The 24,521-nt window shown below is 41.5% G+C and overlaps 2 protein-coding genes across 2 annotated transcripts in view; both read right to left on the bottom strand.

The window, feature by feature from the left end:
• Window positions 1-24,521, bottom strand: part of LOC109412587 (L-dopachrome tautomerase yellow-f2) — a 439,236-nt gene that overhangs the window by 209,026 nt on the left and 205,689 nt on the right. The gene's annotated exons all lie outside the window — the stretch shown is intronic.
• Window positions 13,302-16,777, bottom strand: LOC109412592 (neprilysin-4-like). Its single transcript, XM_029860236.2, has one exon. It carries the CDS (start codon window positions 16,214-16,216, stop codon window positions 13,385-13,387), a length of 2,832 nt encoding a protein of 943 aa, XP_029716096.2. The 5' UTR covers window positions 16,217-16,777; the 3' UTR covers window positions 13,302-13,384.

The following is a 24,521-nucleotide window of genomic DNA, read 5'->3' as shown; positions in this document are numbered from 1 at the left end:
AAAAAAATATGCAATACTGTTATCGCTCAACAGCACAATTGTGCTGGTTCGTCACGAAAGGGATAATTGAAACATTGCCAACAATAATTCTATCTCGTATTTTAAAACATCACGCGTGTTTGTGTTGTGTCGAACTGTTGTATCGCTGGTTTCTTCCGCACTGCAAATATTCGCTGTTTTTTTCGGGTGTTTTGACGAAAATATTACCGTAATAGCTTTTCGTTGTAGAATTACTACATATTCCGACGTGTTTCGTTGAGAAAGTTGTGAAATTCGCAATTAAATGACCGGAAAAAACTCAAAGATTTGCGATGAAATGGTGAAATGCAAGAAATGTTCCATCTGCATTTACACAGTGCTTGGACTATATCTGGTGTATGCAGGACCGTGTGGAAATGCTTTCCATATATCATGCGTTGATATTGGTAAAGAAGACCTACGAGGCTTATCGCGAGGGCTAATGTGGATGTGCGAAGAATGTTCACCGGCTTTCAAAGAGTGGAAAACATCTCATCTGAAATCCCCGACGACAAATGATACAAGCCTCATTCACTCTAAAATTGCCGACTTGAAGACCCAAGTATGTCGTATCGAGGACAGTCTGCAAAAATTGATTGCAAATGATACGCTTTCGACTAGTGAACCTTGCCGTCATTCGACTCCCATATCATCAAATAGTGCGAATTGTAAAACAAAAGATGACGTTAACGGTACGAAAGGTGATCGAATCGACGACAGTATGCCGAGTACGCAGACCGAGTCAAACAATCGCTCTTTTTCGCTTCTGCTAACTAATATAGACAATGCCACATCAGAACGAGACATTATTATTATTATTATTATTTCTTTATTGAAATTCATGTAGCGTAAGGTTAACCCTTTTTTAAATGTTACAAAGAGATGTAAATTATTTTATGACTACGCTTTGAATAATTTATGTTCCTGAACCCGATTCCTAAAACTCTTTTACTGCACACGTTCAAGTTCTTCAAGAAGACCCTTTCTGAAAGCGGATATAGAAGATGATGACTTAAGATTAGGAGATAAACGATTCCAATAACAAATGCCTCTCACAAACAAGGATTGACCATAGTATGAAGTTGAATGCTGGGGTATTATTAGGCTCATAGTTCTCGTATTCCTCATAAACTGAAGCTTATTATAACCCTTTCGTGACGAACCAACACAATTGTGCTGTTGAGCGGTAACAGTTTTGCATTTTTTTTTTATCTGTTTAGACTTTGTTTTATATGATGTAAATTGTTCCACTAATTCAGTCATTACTTATACTTGTATGCGTGAAAACAAACTTTTGTTTACGTTGCCTGTAAAATTTACCACAACATGGTAAACAAAAACTGGGCAAAAACGGTAAAACATGAAAAAGTTTTATCTGTCGCATATTTTTTATTTCCCATTTATCTACGTAGTCAACGCTAGAAATCAAAAGATAAAGAGTAGTTCTTTCAAATGAGGAAAAATAATTATTGCTTTTTTTGGGAAATCTAAGAGTTCTGGAGAGCCAAAGTTGAGCAATTTGTATGGAGATTTGACTTTTTTTCGCTCCGTCACGAAAGGGATAAAGATAGTATGGTGTCTTATTTTTAAGAATTGTAAAAATGTGCAAACATGATCTATAATTATAAAATTTTGAAAACTGGCAACCTAGTAAACATTTTGCAAATGGGAAACGTGAGAGTACCTTGAAAGATTAAAAGCATATCTAACACAGGTCTTAAGTGCCACTCGGAGTCTATTAAGAGAAGCAGCTGATGCATTACTATACACAAAATTCCCGTAGATAAAATGTGGCAAAATTAAGGATTTAAATAAATTGATTTTCATGGAGCTGTCAAGGTGTCTGGTAACCAAATTCAGTTTTTTTAATGTTCCATAAATCTTTCCACACTGCGAGTTAAAAAAAGCATCCCAATGTAAACTAGAAGTGAATACAACTCCTAGATTTTCCAATTTATCAAAAAACTCAACTCTTTCCCCATCGAAGAAAATTAATGGTATTTGAGGTGGGTTCTTGAGCTTAGTAATAAGCATAGCTTTGGTTTTCGAGGGATTTACAGCTAAAAGATTTCTTTGTGACCATCTCAATATGTTATTGAGGTCATGATTAATTTTTCTAGCCATATCATTCACATCAACATTACCAGAGGTACACAGGTATATTTGCATATCATCGGCAAACATATGAATAGAACAAAATTCTAGATTTGCAGGCAAGTCATTAATGAATAAAGAAAACAAAAGTGGCCCTAGAACAGACCCTTGAGGTACGCCAGACTTGATAGATCTAAATTCAGATAGGATCCCATTATGCAACACAGCTTGTTGGCGATCGCTTAAATATGATTCAATTAATTTAGCAGAAGGCAAAGTAAAATTAAATTTATTCAATAAATTCTTCACCAGTTTAGAGTGTGAAACTCGATCGAAGGCTTTAGCAAAATCTATGAGCAGTAGGATAGCTATCCCTTTGCGGTCAATGGTACATGCAATATCATCATGAACTTTAATCAACGCGGTGTTTGTACTATGCCTACAACGTAATCCTGATTGATAAGGATACAGAAGATCATGATCAACAATAAACTTGGTTATTTGGGATTTTAAAAGTTTTTCAAAAACTTTTGATAATGAACATAAAATGCTTATTGGACGCAGGTTGGAGACCGAAGAACTATTAGCTTTCTTTTTAGTCGGAATTATTTTGGAGGATTTCCAAGCACGTGGAAAATAGAGGTGTTAATTATGCAATTGAATAAAAACTTATAAACAGGTAATGCAAGTGGTAAAAGAATTTTAATGAACCTAATGGGAATGTTGTCCAAACCAACAGCGTTGGACTTAATAGAAAAAATAGAATTAACGATGTCACTCTTTTGAAAGGAATTAAATTTAAATCCATCGAAAGGACCAAATAGAGGAACTGTTTAGGTATCGGAGGTAAAATTAGAAACAAAATATCCATTTATTTGATTTGCATTTAAATCATCTTGATCTGGAAAACTAGAATCTTTCGAAATACCCATTTTTTTATATTATTCCATAATTGTTTGTTAGGTAAGTTCACATTCAAATGTTACTTATCATAATTAATTTTTGCTTGTTTTATTAAATCATTCACATAATTCCGGAGACGTTTATAAGCACTTTTATCCATTTCAGTTTTTGATCTTTTCCATTTAGCGTATGCCAGGTTTCTATTAATTATTGCTTAGGAAATATCGTTATAAAACCAAGGGGTTTTATTTTTCTTTTTGCAACGCAACGGTATATGCTCATCATATAGTTTAAGAAATTAATTAATGAAATTAATCATTTCATCGGGATCGTCCATGCAAAAGAAAATATTCCAGTCAATATTATGGAAACCCTCAAGTAACGCCATAGAATCAAAATTCACGTAATCACGGTAGAAAACAATATCTTCCTTTATGTTGAATGATAAACGCAAAGAACAGAACAATAAATTATGATTTGATACACCAGGCATAGAAAGCTGATCCTGTTTAGCAACAACGTCATGTGCATCGATAATAAAGAGGTCAGGCAGAGAACATCCGGTTCGAAGAAAATGAGTTGGTTCAGAGTTGATACACATATAAGACATAGCGTTTAACATATCTTTAAATCTGCGAGCGTGAGAAGAAAATCTTAGCAAATCCGTATTGAAGTCCCCAAGAAAGAATGAGCAATCATAGTTAAGAGTGCAGTGTTCCAAAATGTCATTTAAAACGTCAGTGCTATCGACGCCCGGGGGATTGTAAACTACTCCAAGAAATACCTTATCGTACCCAACATTAATTTCAATATTGAGATACTCTGTACCATAGACACCATCAGCAGAACTCTGCGACAAAGACACTACTTTATAAGAAAAATTGTTCCTTAAATAAATACAAACACCTCCACCATGTCTATTTCTATCGTTCCGAATGATTTTGTAGCCTTCCAAACTAATCATTGCGTTAGTAATTGTATTGTTCAGCCATATTTCGGTAAAACAAATGATATCAGCTTTACTATTTTCAAAGTTCAGCTTAAGTTCATGAAATTTCGAGAAGTTTCGAGCGGTTAAACTTTGGACATTAATGTGACAAATATTCAAATAATCATGTTTCAATGCAGCATTGAGAACAATTCGTGGTATAACATTGTTTGAAGAAGCATTATCAATGGAAAAGTTAGCCATTATCCAGATTGATGAACGATTGAAGTTTCAGAACTGGTCCCCCCATCAAACCCAAACGATGTGCAGTATTAAAGTCAAAGGAAACAAAACTACTAACTAAAAATATGCTCATTACAATTTTTGCGTCTAATGTTCATTGACGATGGAACAATAAAAACACAAAATACAAAAGAAGTGCAAATTAACAGTTCTTAATGGAGAATAATAACGGTGACAATAAAAAGGAGAAAAGAAAACTAAACTAATCAAATTCACCAGAATTCGAAAGCATGTAAATCTCAGCAACAGTAGCAGAAGCAGCAACAACAGCAACAGCAGCAACAATCATCTAGGAGAGGACATCTACAGTAATAGCAGCAAGGTTTGAAGCACTGGTCTATCGATGCCTAGGAGCACCAACTGGAGATTGCTTGAACGTTGTTAAATTAGTATCAAACCGATCAAACTGGAGAGTTTTGGACTACATTTCGTTCCTAGTTGTTTTGAAATGGAAGTGGAAGGATAATGCTTTGCGGGTGTCAACCTGGCCAGACGAAATTAAGTTTCGGGAATTTCAGCATCGGCATAGAAGCGAGTGGAAACCATAAATGAACTGTTAGACCTGCTGTACTGTTTACTTAATTATGTGTTGATGTACTTCGATTATGCTTGTGTATTACTTATCAAATTGTTCCCTTTGTTTGCTGTATAACATGCCATTGTAATGTTTTTTTTTTTGTTATAACTAGATATAAGTCAGTCTGTACAACATTGTTGAAGACGTTGGAAATAAAAATAATCTTGCTTTCATTAGAGTATTTGCAGTAAGCATTTTCCTTAAATAAATTTATTTATCATCTTTTCTCCTTATCGAGACAAGTTTTGTAATATTTCTTTGAATTTCACAAATAAATAAACTTTCAAGGTCAATTATTTTACTAACACGTCATAAACTAAATGCCTTGGAGTATTTCCTTGAAATATACTCAGGAACTTACAAAAAAAATATTGAAAACCAATTTTTCATTGACCTCGGCTAAACGAATGTCTAGGCAAAAAAAAACACATTTGAAGGATTTTTACCCTCGTTTTTGTTTCAGTGTATATGTAAGTGTGATGTACACTGAAATAAATTTTGTTGTAGTTTCCACCGAATCCATGGTAAAATTAAGAACTGTACCAACAATTTTCAACCGAATGCAAAATTCTGTTAATTGTACTGAAACATTGTCAATATTACCATGCATGCAGTACCGTTGACTGAAAATATTCTTGGTTCTACTATATGGGCATTGTAATTTCGACCATGTTTATCAGAGACGCGCAACACTCAAGTCGGCATGGTCGAAATTTCAATGCCCAAATAGTAGAACCAAGAATATTTTCAGTCAACGGTACTGCATGCATGGTAATATTGACAATGTTTCAGTACAATTAACAGAATTTTGCATTCGGTTGAAAATTGTTGGTACAGTTCTTAATTTTACCATGGATTTGGTGGAAACTACAACAAAATTTATTTCAGTGTATCAGCTTTTCATAAAAGAGTACTAGATATAGTATCACTGCGATAAAAAAGTTCTATCATAAAATCTTTTGTATGATTTTCCTAACACTTTTTTGAAAATTTTTGGGCCTCGGCTAAACGAATGTCTATCACTGTATACCTGTAATAGACAATATGTATGTATTATCATTTCAGCTAAAACTTTTATTGGAGCAAGCAAAAAACGATTTTTCTCCAAATCCTTGCATTGAACCTAACTATGAGTGTTTCGATTTCTGCCCACTTAGGCGTGCAGATTCAGAATACGGAGTTATACTTGGAGCCAATTTGGGATCATAGGATTACCAATGGTACTGCAACCCAATATCTAATATTTTTGCACCACGTCTGACGGATTGAAGCGACATAAAATCGGCACAAAACAGGAAGCACCGCTCAACTTCTAAAACGGCATACTAAACAGCACGCGTTCGACGAGTATCCCTTACTCAATCGTGGTTGGTTACGATCGTGGCGCAACCAACCTGGGCATCACGGACCGACGACCACCTTCACAGGCCGACCAGTATGGCAAGCGATAATTTCAATTGGCTTATAACTACAAATTAATCTGTTGGAAACAAGAGAAAGAATAAGTCAACATCACACCGCGGCCAACTAACTAACCCGCGCCCGCCACAATCGATGTTTTCTAACGCACGCGGCATTAGTTTGGTCAATGGCTATGGCCATCCATCAGCGATCGAAGGCACGTCCCGGCAACTTCCTTACGCAACAACCGGACAACAACCTCACGTTCTACGACGTAGCCCGAACAGAACGTCGATGCCGGTTGGTGGCCGACGTAAGAAGAACCCTTCTCGGGTTGAGCGAGCCACGCGGCTTTGCGACTTGGCGGCGGGCGGCGGCGCAAATGCGTTAGAATGGATGTGGACATCATGTCGCCTTGGTGGCTCCTCTTCCGTTTGGTTTCGTTCAGGTGGACGGACGTTTGATTGTTTTACAATAGATAGCGATTTGACGCGGGTTGTTTCAGTTAGGTATAAAGGTAACTTCTTTTTCTACCGCAGCACGGGCGATGACCTTCTACGGAAGGGGGAACGGTTCATTCAATGCAGTGCTGTGAAAGCGACTGTCCAACGAAATCGCCAAAAATAAGAAAGCTTCCGTTGTGTACAAAAGCTCAAGCTACTAGGTAGCAGTTTTATGGGGACAGCTATAAATAGAAAAGCCAACCATCGTTATCACTAACACCTTGCAATTTTTGCCTGCCTCGCTTTACTGCCACAGCGCAGCGAGAGCCGTTCGCCAACCGAACCGCTCGCCTTCGACTGGGAGCGTGGCGTCTCCTGTAACGTGGCTACCCACGGGTCGGGTTACGGACTGATTTGAGGTTGGGGTCCACTGTGTGCCGGGTAAGTCCATGTTGACGGGACGTCCGCACTAAGCTGACCGTCAATATGGGTGCAATGGGGGAGCCCGATGCATTCAGGTTGGCTAAAGAGAGATGAACCGAGCGAGGGGTGAAAACCAGCAGCTAAAAGTCTCCGCGGTAAGCAGTAGTGGGATCGCGTCCCGGAGTGGACTTCCGGTGCCAGCCTGACCAATACAGTCAAACCGTAATCTTTTTTTTGCTTCAATTGATCACTGATTTATTTTAAATCCTCATTAAATTTTCCCACGCTCCACAACCATTAATCGAGGGGCTGCGCTTATTCTGCATTTTATGGCTTTTATAGCCATTTTACGACTACTCCTCGGGTAAGCACCTAATTGGGAATACCAATGGGCGTGTGCGAGCAGCGAATAAAGCCATCTTCTTCCGAGCTCATTTGGGATTCATAGGTTGCGAAAACGTTCACACCAGCTCCAGCAAATGGTGAATCTTCTGCACAGAGAGTGCTGGTCGATGGCGCCCCAACTGCGTCTATTGGGATTGGTACTGAAGATAACTTAGCAACCATCATCCGTGAGATGACTAGCTCAACGCACGCTGCCGCATCGTTTATTAGCATTGATTGCAGGCAAGTAATTTTCAGTTAATAAAAATTAATAATACTTTAACGAAGATTTATGACTCTGTGGAATCGTCTAGCAAAACGGTGATCGACTGTCACACGTATCAAATTATTTTTGTGTGTACGATTACGATATAACTGAACGGACATTTGGTGATTATGCTCCAAAACAAATCAAATGCTTTCTGATGAGGCATCAAACATTTCAGTAAAATTTGAATAGCCTTCTTTTATGGATGTGGAAAAGTTGTTCATATCTTAGAGAATGTTAAAAGTGATCCAAACTGTTCGGAAATTCAGTGGCATTCGATGTGGCACAAAATACACTCGTTTTAATCACTAACAATCACATACTTCGAAAAGACTTTATTTAAAACACAAAACTACATACTACATTTATTTAATCTAACTTAAAACTTCTTCTACACAATCGTTCACATGGCTTGCTAGTTACAGAGTAACGTTCTTATGGCAAAAGTTCTTACAAAAGAATTCTTACACGATAGTTCGTGAACGCAGACTCCAGTTGATAGCGAGTACCGTAAGCACCGACTATGGGAAAAATGTTAAGGTGTCTCTAACATCCTCCCCTCCCTTGAAACAGCCGGAGTTTCCGAACTTTCCTTCGGATCTGCTGCTTCTGTTTCCGCTGGATTGGCCACCGGCAGGATACAAATTTTGGTTACAGGTCTCTTGATGAAGCCATCGGCCGTTTTGAGTTTGGCAACTCTAACAACGTGTCGTCCCCCGGATGTACCTACAGTATAAATACGGGCCATTCTCCAGCGTGTTGGTGGCTGATTATCATCTCGGATTACCACCGAACTGTGCTCAATATGAGTTGCGGTCCAGCGTGCAGCAGTTTCAAATGATAATGCCGAATTATTAGTTTTGTTAGACTATGACGAACAGGTAGCACAATTGGGTGATTCGCATCCTCACACTCTACCGACTTCCCAAGTCTCCCCCCTACCCGCAATAGACCATCCGAAAACAGAATCGACTAAAAGAGGCAAATGGTCACTCAGACTCATGCACCGACCGGTAACGGACACATCGAAAAAGAACTCGGCTCCTACCACCAGATCGATCGCTTCAGACATGAGAAAGTGTTTGTCCGCTTATTCAATGCCAGCTGGTAGGTTCCAGTCGTTGGGGTCAACGGACGCTATTCCTGGTTGAGCAGAAAGTTTAGGCAACACATAAAAATCCATACCCTTGGCGAAATCGGAGATACGGGACCGACCAGTCACCGTGACCTTGCCATGAACCTTGTTAGTTGTACCACGAATGCCTACAACTTCTATCACCCAGGTAACCAACAAGCATTTGAATAACCCGTATTTCTGTTTTATATCTGCATTCGGCTTGCTCACTGCCGTATCATCATCAGTTCGACTGTTATACTGCCCTAGATTAACAATTCAAATGCTACTTATAATCTGACAGCAGTTTCGTAGCATTTCAAATGCACGATATGTTTTGGTAAACAGGCATCCATAACTGCTACTTAATTGCCATGAAACTGCTAAGAGAGATGAGTGATGCTAAAACCACAACACATTTCCACTTCCTAATTTACGTGCCATGACTGTAGAAGCCATCATTATTCGCATGTTACCGTCCAGTCAGTTGGACGTGAACTTTCGGAGTTCGATATGTCACAACCAAGAAAATCAATGGGAAAACAAGCTTTGGCAAATTAATTCCATGATTGGTTTCCTATGACCGATTTCATTACCAGCACCTACCGAGCTCATAACATAATGAAGTAACTGCCGGTGTAATACTCATGCCTTAAATAGATCAAAAATCCAATGCGCTTTATCTGATCATGTATAGCTTACCCTGTAGCGCGGTTCAGCATCATCGTCAACCCGAGGATCGAGGGATAGAATCCCAATTTGGCCGAAAGCAGCAAAAAACAGCAACAGCAGTTGAGGCCGCCTCAAAAGTTCAACGGGGGAAGCCGTAAAATGGACAGGGCAAAATATTTGTTTTTATTTTTGACAAGGGGGGGGGGGACTTGGTTGTATAGGAAGGATAAGCATTTAACCAGCCGTATATTGGGCCAAAACCCGCATTTAATTAGCACTAATGGCGCATACACGGCAGATAAGCATTTATTGACTTGCTGTAAAGGCGAATATAGTGCCGAATTAATGCCATTTTAACTGCTTATTGGTTATCTGGATAGCAAAACGGTGATAGGCTTTCACACGTATCAACTTATTTTTACGCATAAAAGGGCATTTGAGTGTTTCTCCTCCAAAACAAATCAAATGTTTTGTGGTGAGGGCATAATTTATACGAGAAATTTTGAAAATGATGATTAACTCTTTGAGAGCGGAGGGGTCATATATGGACCCAAATTAAAATTAGCTGTATAAAATCACCCATTTAATAAAAGTGATTAAGTTATTGAAAACTCCTCTATTGTGGAAAATAAGAGTAATTTGGTTTTTGGATCGGAGACATCATTCACATCCTAGAAGCCAAGGGCCTAGCCAAGGGCTGAAATTCTCTATAATATACAATATAATATAATATATATATAATATAATATATATATATATATATATATATATATATATATATATATATATATATATATATATATATATATATATATATATATATATATATATATATATATATATATATATATATAATATATATATAGATTAGACTGGGTCAACAAAGTCGATTTTTTGGAACAAAGCTTTTTCGATTCCTTTTAGCGTCCAAAACAACTGTGCAAAATTTGGGAGCGATTGGTTGCTTCCCCGTATTCCGCATTGCGATTGAAATTTGTATGGAATTTAGTATGGGAAAACGTGCTTTTTTGCATTTTTCTCATAAATTGAAATTTTTCGTCTAAAACGATCAAATTAATGACGTTGAAGTATAGCCTAGGATATGCCGGAAAACTTTGCCGAAGACCACAAAGTGATCCGACACTGGTGAAAAAAGTTATAACGTACAGATTGCCCGGTGGTGCTTAACATTTAACATGTAAAGGAATAATATCAATAATAAAATCTCAAGTTTTGGCCTAAGTTACCAGGCGAATAACTTTTTTCACAAGCGTCGGATCACTTTGCGGTCTTCGGCAAAGTTTTTCGGCAGATCCTAAGCTATATTTTAACGTCATTAGTTTTATGGTGTTAGGCAAAAGAATTCAACTTATGAGTAAAATGCAAAAAAGTACGTTTTCCCATACTAACTTCCATACAAATTTCAATCGCAATGCGGAATACGGGGACGCAACCAATCGCTCTCAAATTCTGCACAGTTGTTTTGGACGCAAATATAGATTGGAAAAGCTTTGTTCCGGGTTGATACGATCAAATTTAAAGTTTCTCCATACAACGTTGACCCACTCTAATATAGATAATATAGCTAAATCAATCAATCACATCCTAGAACATCCTGCACCAAAAATTTTGGAAAAACAATATGATTGATAGGGTAAATCGCCATTTGTTTCTCTCCTTAAAACTCCCTTATTGTTGCACTCCCCATAAGAAAATAGAGTGTCCATTTCCCGGCCTATTTTCTTGTTCTGGGATTCAGGACAAAATACACCGGTAATCCTGAGATCCCTGGATTTTTCATTGATTCAACAAAAAACCCAAAAAATTGTGCTTTTTGAGAAATTTTGAAGATTTTATATTTGTTTTATACATTCCCTTCCGGAAAAAAAAAAATCAAAATATGTATAAATACTTTATGGTTTAGACTGGAGATTTCTTCGAAAAAATCCTACAGGGATTCTTTAATTATTTTCCCCATATCCTCTGAAATTTCTCCAGGATTTTTTCCAAAACTATCTCCAGAGACTCTGTTTTTTTTAGAAGATTTTTTTTTTGGAAGGGCTCCTAAACTAAAACGCCTGAAGCAAATTCCGCAGTAATCTCTAGAGAAATTCCTGGAATAATCCGTGGAGGAATGTCAAAAGGAATTTCCTGAGATGTCTCAGAACGAATTTCTCAAACATTTTATGACAAACTTGTGGTGGAAATTTGGAAATAAGGCTGACACAAATTTGGGGCTCGGATAATTTTGGTCAGAATTCACGATTTTGAGGGCGGGCACAAATAAAATATTGCAGAAATTTAAAATTTTTAAGAAAAAGAAAGGACTCGTTAGAAAATTTCTTAACAAATCCGATTAGTTTAACAATTTTGCCCAATTGCTTGGGTATTTTTTCATCAAATACACACATTATTTATCATCCCCCCTCCCTTTGACGTCACTGACTCAAAGACAAAAGAAGAAAAACTTCTGTAGATTTGATGATGATTAACCTGGGCTTGTTAGGGGAATATCTGTAAATAAAAAGAAAATCGCGTTAAGTCAACTACTCGAGTCGAGTCAAGTACAAGACACTGAATACGACCTTACAGTTGAGGTCGCAATACGTATCTGTCAAAAGATGCAAATTTTTAGTGGAATTCAAAGGAACAGTACTTAACGCGATTTTCTTTTTATTTTCTGTAGATTTTTTTAGTAGTTTCCGTGGAAATCAATGAAAAAATTGTAAAGGACACTTTTGAGAAGAGTTTGAAGAAATCCCTGGTGAAATTTATTAAGCAATCATCTCTGGAGACACTTCAAGAGAAATGCTTCGAAGAGTTTCTTGAGCAATTTTTCAACATATGAGAGAATGTTCAGCAGGAATTTTGAAAACAAAAGTCCTGGAAGATTTTTTCAAAGAATCACTGAAACCGTTTTCAGGTACCTATTCTTAGAATTATTACTTTAAAGAATCCTGGAGAAGGGCTAAAAAATAAAGCTCGGGCAACAATTCCTGAAGGATCAGTGGTAATATGTCTGAGAGAACGGTCTTCCCTTAGAGGAATACCAAGGGAAGTTTTGGAGAAATCCCTAAATAGTAACTTTTAGAAAACTCTCTTGAGAATTTTCTAGAGGAATTTCTGGAGAAATGCCAAGGAATAGTTTGTGAGGGAATTTCATAGGAAATGCTTGCAAATCTTTTTTGCAATAATAAAAATAAAATACTTTCACATGGACGGGATGAATGACCCATAAAAGGTTAAAATCCCTGGTAATAAACAAACGAACAACAAACTTTCACATGGAAGAATATTGATAAAATATGTTATGAGGCAATGTTTAATTAAACAAAAAAAGAAATTCACCTAATACATCAAAATGACTAGACGACAGAAGTTTTGAGGAACGTTTGAGAAACGCTGTCAATAATTTAATAAATCCCCAATTAAAAACGAACGCAAAATGCCAACAGTTCATATTGATCTCATCAATCCTTTTAAGTATAATCAGTATACTGATCATATCAGATATATCTGATATCATACGGCAGTAAAATTTCATCACTTACACGGAGACGACCCAGAAGCACGTGTCGCGGTATCATCCATCCAGATATTATAATGATGCAATTGCAATTCAAATAACCCATATCGCTTCCGAAGCAACCAGTCAAAGCCTATCAAATGGCAATAATGCAAGCTAGACGAGGAACAAGTACTTGTGAAGATCGAAAACCAGTTCCTACTCGTGCTTCAAAAGGGCATTAGGGTTAAGCAATAAAACTACTTGCGGTTAAAGCTAGCTGATATCGTTTATTTCGGTTACATTTACAAGTGGAATGACTTTCACTGGAAGCGGCTTCAAGTGGTGCACTCACCAAACGCTGCACTTGTCGGCCGGGTTCATGGCACTGCCCACCGGGCAGCCATACTCTCGGGCGAAATCCTCCGAGTTGGACAACGTTCCGATCACTCGAAACCGGCCCGGACTGTGCACGGCCGTTTTCAGCTTGTTCCGGGTGGCCTCCGGTCGCATCGCTCCGCACCACACCTGGGCAAAGTTGAGGAAGAACAGCTGCGCGCTGGTGACGTTCAGCTCCGGGAAGGTTTCCTGCTCCAGCACACGGGGATCGGACTGCTCCGAGAGCCACTTGGTGTAGGCCCGGAAGGCTTGCTTGATGCCGCCGTTGTCGGCGATGTTCTCTCCTTGGGTGTTTTCGCCGTCGATTTGGACACCGATCTCGTCGATGGTGTACTTGCCGTATTGCTGGACGAGGCAGGTGGCGCGTTCGTGGAAAGCCTCGATGGCGTGATCGCTCCACCAGCGGTAGAGGTTGCCGTCACGATCGAAGAGCCGTCCCTTGTCGTCGAAGCCGTGGGTAAGCTCGTGGCCGATGACGACCCCGATACCGCCGTAGTTCATCGATTTGGGGAAGTAGCGATGGTAGAACGGTGGCTGGAGAATGCCGGCCGGGAACATGATCTGGTTCTTGTTGCGGCTGTAGTAGGCATTGACGACGGCCGGAGCCGTGTGCCAAGCAGTTTTGTTTACAGTTTGGCCGATTTTATTCTGATCCGTTCGTCGGATATGGCTGAGGACGTTCAGGGTGTTCTCGAAGTACTTTTCCGGGTGGATTTCCAGATCTGCGTACTTCTCGTTGAGGTCCTTGTGGGAGAGTATGAAGTCAGGGTATCCGATTCTGAGGGACATGGCGTTGACCTTCATTTCCGCCAGGTGCTTGGTAGGGGAGTCTAGCCACTCGGTTTCGTTGAGAATTTCACGGAACGCCTGCTGTAGTTCGTGGGTCATCGCCAGGGTATCCCGTTTGCTGTTTTCGTCAAAGTATTTGCGTACGAACATGGCTCCGACAGCCATTCCCATGTTGGCGTTGACCTGATTGACGCAGTTCTTCCACCTGGGAGGGCTTTTCTCACGACCGAAGAGAACGTTGGAGAACTTTTGCTTGGCTTGTAGGAATCGATCGTCCAGGTTGTTGATGCGATGCCTCACGAACCTCCACAGGATGTAGTTGGCCACCGTGCGCGGTTCGGTGTCGTTGATCAGCAGTACCAAATCCTTCATGTAGTTCACGGCGAACATCACCACAAACTCGGAACTGTTGATCGGTTTCTCCATGACAATCGAGAGATAGCGAGTCCAATCAATTTCCGGAATTTCCTCGTGGAGATTTTCCAGAATGACCTTCCGGTATAGAACGGAGACGTTGTTGCGCTCCTCAACGGAGCTGGTGATGTTAGCAAGCTGTATTTCAAAGTCCAACATTTCGTCGGCTGCGACGTTGGCGATTTCCGGTTGGACCCCAAGCAACTGAATAACATCGATCATGAACTGCTTGTACCCGTCCAGGTATTTCTTGTTGGACGGTTGCAGGAAGTAGTCACGAGTCGGGAGGCCCAGGGAAGTTTGATCAAACTGGATGATGTTTTCGTCGGAGTTCTTGATGTCCGGGCCGACCCACTCAACGATCAGAATGTCGTTGTTGAACTTGCGAATTTGGGCTGTCAGATTGAGCCAATCAAAGTTCTCTTCGTCCCAATCGGGATTCAGCACAGGCCATCCACCGAGAGAGTCGATCAGCTTGAACAACGGATCAAGGCCTCGTTGTTCGATGAGTGAATAGTTCATACACGATATGAAAAGATGTCGAGCTTTGGTTTCCGCGTTTTCGACGGCGTTCTCAAGCGCTACGTGAGACGCTAGTTCTCGTCTAGTTTTCCTGATTTGCGCTTCTCGGACCAGCTTGTTCAACGTGTCACGTTTGCTTATGATCCGCTTCCTAACCCTTCGTAGGTGCTCAGTTTCCAATGGATTCAAAGTAGTTCCTAACGAGTTTTCGATTTCCAGCAAACTTCCATCACTCGTCTCCAACAGCAAGTGCTTCAGGACACTGTCCAGACTCTCCCGGAGCATCTCGAACGTATCCAATCCGGCTTTGTCCTTGGGAATCGGGTTAACGCGATCCCAATTACCGCAAGCATACTGATAAAAGTCGTCACATGGACTGGTCTTGAGGTCCATGTATTTCTTCATGATCTCCACCTGGGCCGACCTTATACTCTCCGCGCTGCCGTCACTGCTCCAGGCGATCTTTTGTAGAACAGACTTCTTCGCTTTCCTTTGCCGATTCGAAAACCTCTTCGCCCGGAAGAAGTTGACAATATCCGACCGTCCGACGTCGTCCGGTATCGAGTGTAGATCATCGTATCGATCATCCGGAGCGCAATGAATCACCGAACTGCTCGGCACAAACGAAGTTCTCACATCCTTCAAGATATCACGCTCCTCCGCTTCCAACACCTCCGATAACGAACTTCGCACTGGTTTGCACTGCAGTTCGTCCAGCTTATTTGAATGATCAGCATAGTAGCGAAGATCATGATCGTCGTGACGCGTCAACGGGGAATGGTTGACCGATCCCACCACGTGCAGCCGAGTGAGCACGAGGAACAACAGCGCCAACGGCAGCATGGCGGCCGGTATCACAAACAACACTTTCGCGAACCGATAGCCCGGGCACCACTGCAGTCGACCTGTTCGCTCGTCAATCCCCAACTCACAGCCGCTCGCTTTATCTGACGAACGTTTCTTGGGTGCATTATTCGCGATCTTCAGTTCCATATCTCTCCAACCACAGTCTATCAATGGATGTTTACTCTCGAAATTTCGTACTATTTTTGTTTTCATATTACATGATCATGACGTTTAAGATCACTGCAGTTATCTTCCAGTGTTCAACGTTCCCGGGCGAGGCCTACTTGTAACACCTTCCACTCACTTTCCCACTGCCAGATAGAGGTTGTTCCAATTGTCTCAATTGAATATTTGCACACTTTCCAACAAACGCTTATGCTAATTGAATTCTCGTTTCTTCACGCGATATCGTAATCTTTTAGTCGCCACACCTCTAGCACTATCAAATTTAGTTCACGTCCAGGATCACAACCGCCGGAAATACGCGTCCAGAACGTCCAGATTACATCCAGAATCATTCAACAATCTTCACCGTACTAAGTCCCCTTCGACGAAAGGGCCTTCCGAGCAGGATTCGCGAAACTGCTGTGCCTTGCACGATCTCGCGCGACACTAGCGCAGGCAGAGCTTGATAAATTGATTGTTATTGTTGTTGAGCAACGCCAGCAGCCAGCAGCAGTGATGATGATGACCGGGAGCGCGCCCCCGACGAGAGATTTCGCGCGTAGTTCAACCGCCACCAGTAAGCATTAAGTACCTACTCGTCGCCATCACCGTGTAGCGCACAAAAGATTCCTCCCTGCCCGAAAGTACGGTGGAGGTTTCCCTTCTCGCGCGGTGCGGTAGTCGAATCTACTATCATACTTGCGCGCCTGAGGCTACCGGACCAGGCGGCGTGCGGCTGCGGCGGGGGATGTATGAGATTCTCTCAGTCAGTAGCAGTAGCAACATCTGAGGTTCAATTCGCTTCGCTGAGTAGAACACGAGACAGTTTGATCTGCAGTAGCAGTCTCAAGTGGTTTAAAGGCAGTGGTTCCCAAAACAATCTCCAAGGCTTTTGTCGGAAATGTCTCCCAAGGATTGATCAGATTTCTAATGATTGTTTATCAGCGACATTTGAGATCCCTGCAGAAAATTCTAAATTAGGTTCGACTGTAGAATGAACTGTTTTCGGGTGGCTTTTCAGTCTAGCGTAAAATCAAGACAAGTGCTACTTGTTTAATTCCGACGTTTCGGCCATTGGACTCGGCCTTCTTCAGGGGATCTGTTAATTTATTATTAAGACATAACATTATACATTTAAATTTGACGAAATACTTTTTTACAAAAAACTCACATAAACTTGCACCGTCCCTCGTATGCTGCTAAAAGCTTTGCGCTGAATTGTCTGTTTTAATAAAGTTCTTTTCCTGGACACCTAGTTTTAAAATGTATAACAGTTAGTTGTGCAAAGCTTTTGCCTACCTCTATCTGGTGTACCGCATTTGGTTTGGTTTCGCGGTTGCGTTGGTGGATAGTCGTATGAAACATACGAAAACTAAAAACCTGACTAGTTACTATGACACAAAAATGGACACTAATATACAGAGAGATCTTAACTAAATGGAGAACAATAATGTATGTGTATAATTAATAGAGATTGTTACTGTGTATGGTGAGAGGGAGAGTTTCTGTTTTGCTCATTATTCATGGGTGGTATTGGTTGGCTCTGGTATTGTGGGTTTGTAGTGGATTGCTGTTGGTTGATCCGGGCTATTGGAGGGGTTGACGTTGAGGGTGGTGGGGTGTTTGTTTTGATTCTGCTTCTGGATTTTGTTGCTATCGTTTGAAGTAAACCGGTGTATATTGCACTTATTCCTTCTGTGTCGGTCCTGTAGTTGACTGTTGATGGTGTGTTTTGGATGTGGAGGCATTCTAGCATTGGAAGACGAGATGCTGCAAGCGAACGATCGATGATCTTGGTTTGATCCAATCCAAATTGGTGTTTGTATTTTATACAGTGATCTACCAATGCTGTTTTGTTAGTAATATTAACCACTGCTTCATCATTGTTTGTGTATCCTTGTTCCAATAGTCTGTTGAGCTTGTTTATATTCGACTTGTGTCCACTGAGTCTGGTTTTCAGTTTATTGGACGTCATGCCTATATAACATCTATCACAGTTCTGGCAGGGGATGTTATAGATCACATTGTGGTGTAGCATTGATTCGACTGGATCTTTAACTTTACCAGACTCAGTGGACACAAGTCGAATATAAACAAGCTCAACAGACTATTGGAACAAGGATACACAAACAATGATGAAGCAGTGGTTAATAATACTAACAAAACAGCATTGGTAGATCACTGTATAAAATACAAACACCAATTTGGATTGGATCAAACCAAGAGCATCGATCGTTCGCTTGCAGCATCTCGTCTTCTAATGCTAGAATGCCTCCACATCCAAAACACACCATCAACAGTCAACTACAGGACCGACACAGAAGGAATAAGTGCAATATACACCGGTTTACTCCAAACGATAGCAACAAAATCCAGAAGCAGAATCAAAACAAACACCCCACCACCCTCAACGTCAACCCCTCCAATAGCCCGGATCAACCAACAGCAATCCACTACAAACCCACAATACCAGAGCCAACCAATACCACCCATGAATAATGAGCAAAACAGAAACTCTCCCTCTCACCATACACAGTAACAATCTCTATTAATTATACACATACATTATTGTTCTCCATTTAGTTAAGATCTCTCTGTATATTAGTGTCCATTTTTTGTGTCATAGTAACTAGTCAGGTTTTTAGTTTTCGTATGTTTCATACGACTATCCACCAACGCAACCGCGAAACCAAACCAAATGCGGTACACCAGATAGAGGTAGGCAAAAGCTTTGCACAACTAACTGTTATACATTTTAAAACTAGGTGTCCAGGAAAAGAACTTTATTAAAACAGACAATTCAGCGCAAAGCTTTTAGCAGCATACGAGGGACGGTGCAAGTTTATGTGAGTTTTTTGTAAAAAAGTATTTCGTCAAATTTAAATGTATAATGTCATGTCTTAATAATAAATTATCAGATCCCCTGAAGAAGGCCGAGTCCAATGGCCGAAACGTCGAAATTAAACAAGTAGCACTTGTCTTGATTTTACGCTAGACTGAAAAGCCACCCGAAAACAGAAAATTCTAAAAAAAAATCCCTGATAAAAGTTTTCGAGAAATGTCAGAAGGAAATCCAGGACGAATCTTCGAAAGAAATTCCAGGAGGATTACCTAAATGAATTCATGAAGGGATTCTTAAGGGAATTACAGCAGGAATTTCCAAAGAAATTCCAGAAGGAATCCCCAACGGAATTCCAGCGGGAATTTCTAAAAAAAATCGAGAAGGAAACCCCAAAGGAATTCTTGAATGAATTCAAGAAGGGATTCTTAAGGGAATTACAGCAGGAATTTCCAAAGAAATTCCAGAAGGAATCCCCAACGGAATTCCAGCGGGATTTCTAAAACAAAAAAATCGAGAAGGAAACCCCAAAGGATTTCTAGGTGGAATCAACGAAAAATATCGAGAAGAAATCTCTGGAGAAATTCCAGGAGAAATCCCTCAGAGAATATTAGGAGGAATTTCCGAAAGAATTTCATGAGGAATCCTCGCAGAAATTACAGGATAATTCCATGCAAGATCCCCAGAGGGAATTTCTGAAGAATCTCTGGGAGGAATCACCGAAGGATTTCCAAGGGAAATTATCGAAAGATTTTCAAGAGGAATCTCCAAAGGAAGTCCAGAAAAAATCTCGAAAGGAATTCTCGAAGGAATTTAAACAGATATCCCCGAATGAATTCCAGGAGGAATCCCCGAAGGAATTCTAGGAGAAATCACAGAAGAAATTCCAGAAGGAAATCCTCAAAGGAATTCCAGAAGGACTCCTGAAGGAATTTCATGAGGAATCTTTGAAGCAAATCTAGGAGGAATCTCCGGAAGAATTCTGAGAGAAATCATCAAGAAAATTCCGTTAGAATATCAAGAGATAGCCCCGAAAGAATATAAGAGGAATCCATGGAGGATGTCCTGGAGGAATACATTAAGGAATCTCAGGAGGAATCCCAAAGCAATTCCAGGAGACACTCCAGAATGAATTCTAGGAGGAATCCCCGAAGGAAGTCCAAGAGGAATTTCATGAGGAATCCAAGTGGAATCTCCGAAGGAATTCAAAGAAGAATCACCAAAGAAATACGACGGAATATCAGAAGGAATCCCCGAAAGAATTTCAGGAGGAATTCTCGAAGGAAGTCTAGGAGGAAACCCCAAAAGAAAATCTTGGAAGAATCTCTGGAGGAATTCCAAGTGGAATCTCCGAGAGAATTCCAGGAAAAAGCTAGGAGGAAACCTTGAAGGAAGTCCAGGAGAACACCTGAAGGAAGTCTAGGAGGAATCCCCAAAGAAATTATAGGAGAAATCCCTGCAGGGATTTCAGGGGAATGCTTGAAGGAATTCCGGTAGGAATATCCAAAGGATTTACAGGCGGAATCCTCGAAGGATTTTCAGCGGATCTTTCCGGGTAGGGGGAAGGATTTGCAGGAGGTATTCCTGGAAGAATCCCAGAAGGAAGTACATGAGGAATTCTTGTAGAAGCTCCGAGAAAGAACCCTCAAGAATAACCTGGAGACTTGCCTGACTATAATCCTTAGGGAATTATTGAAGGAACTCCTACAGGATTCCCTGAAGGAACTCCTGTAGGAATTCTTGGATGAGCTTCTGGAGAGATCTCTGATGTAACTCCTGCAGGCATCCGTGAGTCTTCCTGGTAAAAATCTCAATCTACAATCTGAAAAAAAAACCAGGAATGATCCCTGGAAGAACTTCTGGAAGAATTCCTAAAGGAACTTCTCAAGGGTATCCTGAAGGAATCTTGGAAGGAACTCTTATATAGGAATCCCTGAATAAACTTCTGAGGTAATACTTGAATACTCCTGGACGTATCCTTGGATCTTCGTTTAAGATTCTCTGTAGGACCTTCTGTAGGAATCCCTGAAGAAATTTAGGAGGAATCTTTGAAGAAACATCTACAAGAACCTCTGAAACTACTGGAGGGATCTCTGATGGAACTCCTGAAGGAACTTCTGTAGGATACCGAAACGAACTCCGGTTGGAATAGCTTAGGGAATTTCTGAAGGAATTCTTAATGACGACCTGGAGGCATCCCTGAGTCCTCCTGGAGCTACTTATTAGGGAGGAAACTCCTGGAGAGATCACCGAAGGCTCTTCTGGAGCAATCCTTCAAAGAACTTTTGAAAGATTCTCTAAAAAATCCCGAAGTAAATCCAAGAGAAATCCCCGAAAAAAATTCAGAAGGGATTCTTGAACAAATTCCAGGAATTTCTGAAGGATCTCCTGGAGGAATCTCTGAGGAAACTCTTGGACTAGTTCCTAAAGAAACTCCTGTAGGAATTCCTGAAGGAACTTCTGAAGGAATCTATGAAGGAGTTCTCAGGCTAATCTCCGGAGGATCTTCTATGATAATCCCTGAAGGATCTTCTGGATGAATCTCTGATGTATCTCTAGGAGGCATCCCTGAATTCTCCTGAAAGATTTTCTGAAGGTACTCCTGTCGAGATCTTCCTGAGAGATCTACTGAAAAAAAAAAATCCACCTGAAGAATTTTCTGGAGGAATCCCAGGTGGACCTCCTGGAGGCATTACTGAATCCTTCAGGAAGAATCTCTGAAGAAACTTTGGGGAGATGTGAATGTGTGTTCTCACAGTTGAGAAATCAATTATTGTAATCAAACTCTTATGATAGTGATCGTGAGATTTTTTTTTATCTCAACTTTATGTAAACATAATTTTGTTCGTGCTCTGATCACTGGCGTGAAAAATGAAAATCGATATCGTGACAAACACCGATACCTCGTTCGGCGTCGGCATTGGACATAAAGTGTCGGAAGCGCACAGGTCTATCTGGGAGCCGACGTTCGCAGTATTGGACGCACTCGTACGGGTGAAATGATCCTTGAGCTCATGCGTGACAAGTAACGTGCCACCTACAAAAGTCAGGTGGAAGAGGTCGATCCTTAGCGAAGGGGTCGAGGTAAGGGCTCTTACAGCGGAGGTGACTCTGAAGGTGTAGAACCTAGACGAGCGGAAGAGATCGTCACGGTACTGCGGCAACAGTGCGAGGAGCAGGTAGCCGCCGCAGCCGTTCGACTTCGGAAGGGCCAGGCAGGGGGATATAGGTAACCTTATTTTGTTTCTGTTCGGGTGAGCCACTGCGACCAGTATTTAGATCTTTTGTGGCATTACCCGTATCCTTAGTATTTAGTGCATGTCGTACTACTCCATTGTCATTGAGAGGCAATGAGCCTCTGTACGAATTTGCCCTGACCTGCTCACTCCCACAGAAAATTTGAAAACACCGCGCACAGTAAAAGTCACATTTGACTTTTACTGTGCGAACTGTTTTCAAATTTTCTGTGGGAGTGAGCAGTACGCCAGATTCGTGCAGAGGCTCATGAAGCATCGATTCTCTCTTCAACTTAGTGTTCTTTGAAGCACTTTCACAGTTATTAAATGAAGGATTTTCTTTGCCTGCTATTCTTCATTACACCAACAAAGCTAGCCATGAAAATCTTTGACATTTCTCAGGTCATTTTGACGGACCACACACATGCATGAAAAAGACGGATACTATTTCTACTCTATCGATCTTGTTTCCGTACTTTTCATGCTCATGTTACATCTGTCAAAATGACCTGAGAATTGTCAGTCATTTTGAGGTTAGGTTCGTTGGTGTAATGAAGAATTGCATGAATTTGTATATTGTGAGGCAAGTACAATGATACACTATGCCCAGGGAGTCGAGAAATTTTTTAAGACCGGAACAAGAATCGAACCCGCTGTCTCCGGATTGGCGATCCATAGCCTTAACCACTAGGCTAACTAGAGACCCTTATGGCGGACGCAAATAAGTCCCTTGAAGTAGGGAAGCTAAAGGTGGGCTGGTCAGTACGCCAACTGACCTTGCATGAGCCACCGGAGGTTTGTCTCAGGTGTCTTGAACTAGGACACAAGTCATGGGACTGCAGAGGCCCTGGCAGGAGCAAACTGTGCAAGTGATGCTTCGCCGAAGGCCATTAGGCACAAGGCTGCACGAGTCCAGCTACGTGTTCGATTTGTTCGGGGAAATCCAAGGTGCCAAGGTGGTTCAAGGTGCCCGGCCTTCGGAAAAGCCGTAGTGAACAAATCACAGTGCAGGTAACGCAGCTGAACCTGAATCAATGTGGCGCAGCTCAACTGTTCTGACAGGCATTTTCTGAGTGGGGACGGATATCGCCATCATAGCGAACCCATACCGAGAAAAATGGCGGCGATATGCTCAGGAATTGGTGTCTACTACCTGGCTTCGTGGTCGTCGAAGTAAACGGGGACTTCTTCTGTAGCTGTCCGCGGTGGTCGATCGAGCAGTTTTTGCAGATGCTGGACTGTATGACGACCGTGCTGACAGGGCGAAGGCCGATGGGTAATAATAGCGGGTGGTTTCAGTGCCTAAGTGGGAAGCCGTTTCACGAACCAGCGGGGTCAGATCCTGCACTGGCCATACTAGATGTCGGCCTGGCTAATGTTGGTACCAAAAGTACCTTTAGTCGGAACCGAGCAGAGTCGATTATCGACATTACCTTTTGTAGTCCTGGCCTAACAAGTAGTCCGAACCGGAGGGTAGACTATGGCTACACTCACAACGATCACCTATAAGTGATTCGCTACAGTATCGACTACAACAACAGCAAGCAGTGGGTAGAGGATGAGGTGACTAGGCCAAGTCCAAGCCCTGGTAGGGGGAAGACATCATACTTCAACGATGAGGTATTCGCTCCGCCGTGAGCGAAGCCTACTCGGGTTAAGCGGGGTCGAACTGGTAGCGGTGCTCTCGCGTGCGTGCGATGCGACCATGCCTTGGCAATAGTTCACCCTTGAAAAGGGATCCCGCTGACTTACTGGTGGACCAAAGCGATTTTGGACCTGCGCCGCGCCTGCCTACGGTCTAGGTGGTAGATGCAGCGAGCACGGAATGAAGAAGAGCGAAATGAACGGCGGGTGGTGTTCGCCACTACCAAAGTCATGTTGAAGGCCGATATAAGGGCATGCAAAAAGATCTGCTCTGAAGGTCTTTGTCAGAGTTCCAACGCGAATCCGTGGGGGTGATGCCTACAGGATCGTGATGACCAAGACAAGAGGTATGTGCAAGAGGTGTAATGGTTCCTGCAGAGCATTCTCCGGAGATGGTGGAGGAGGGATCATCGAGGGGCTTTTTCCGCATCATAATACTAGTCCTTGGCCTGCTTTCGTAGGACAGCTGGGGACTGGAACTGGCGATGAAGAGAGAGTTTCTGGTGAGGAACTTGCAGAGCTAGCAAAGTCTCTTAGCGTGTGTAAGGTTCCAGGGTTCGGACGGAGTTACGAATCTGGCCCTAAGTAGCTATCGCAGAGGTTCCCGGGATGTTCGGGTCTGCTATGCGGAAAT

Source organism: Aedes albopictus, chromosome 1, assembly GCF_035046485.1.
Source record: "Aedes albopictus strain Foshan chromosome 1, AalbF5, whole genome shotgun sequence".
Classification (NCBI taxonomy): Eukaryota; Metazoa; Arthropoda; class Insecta; order Diptera; family Culicidae; genus Aedes; species Aedes albopictus.
This window is presented reverse-complemented; position numbering and strand designations above follow the sequence as displayed.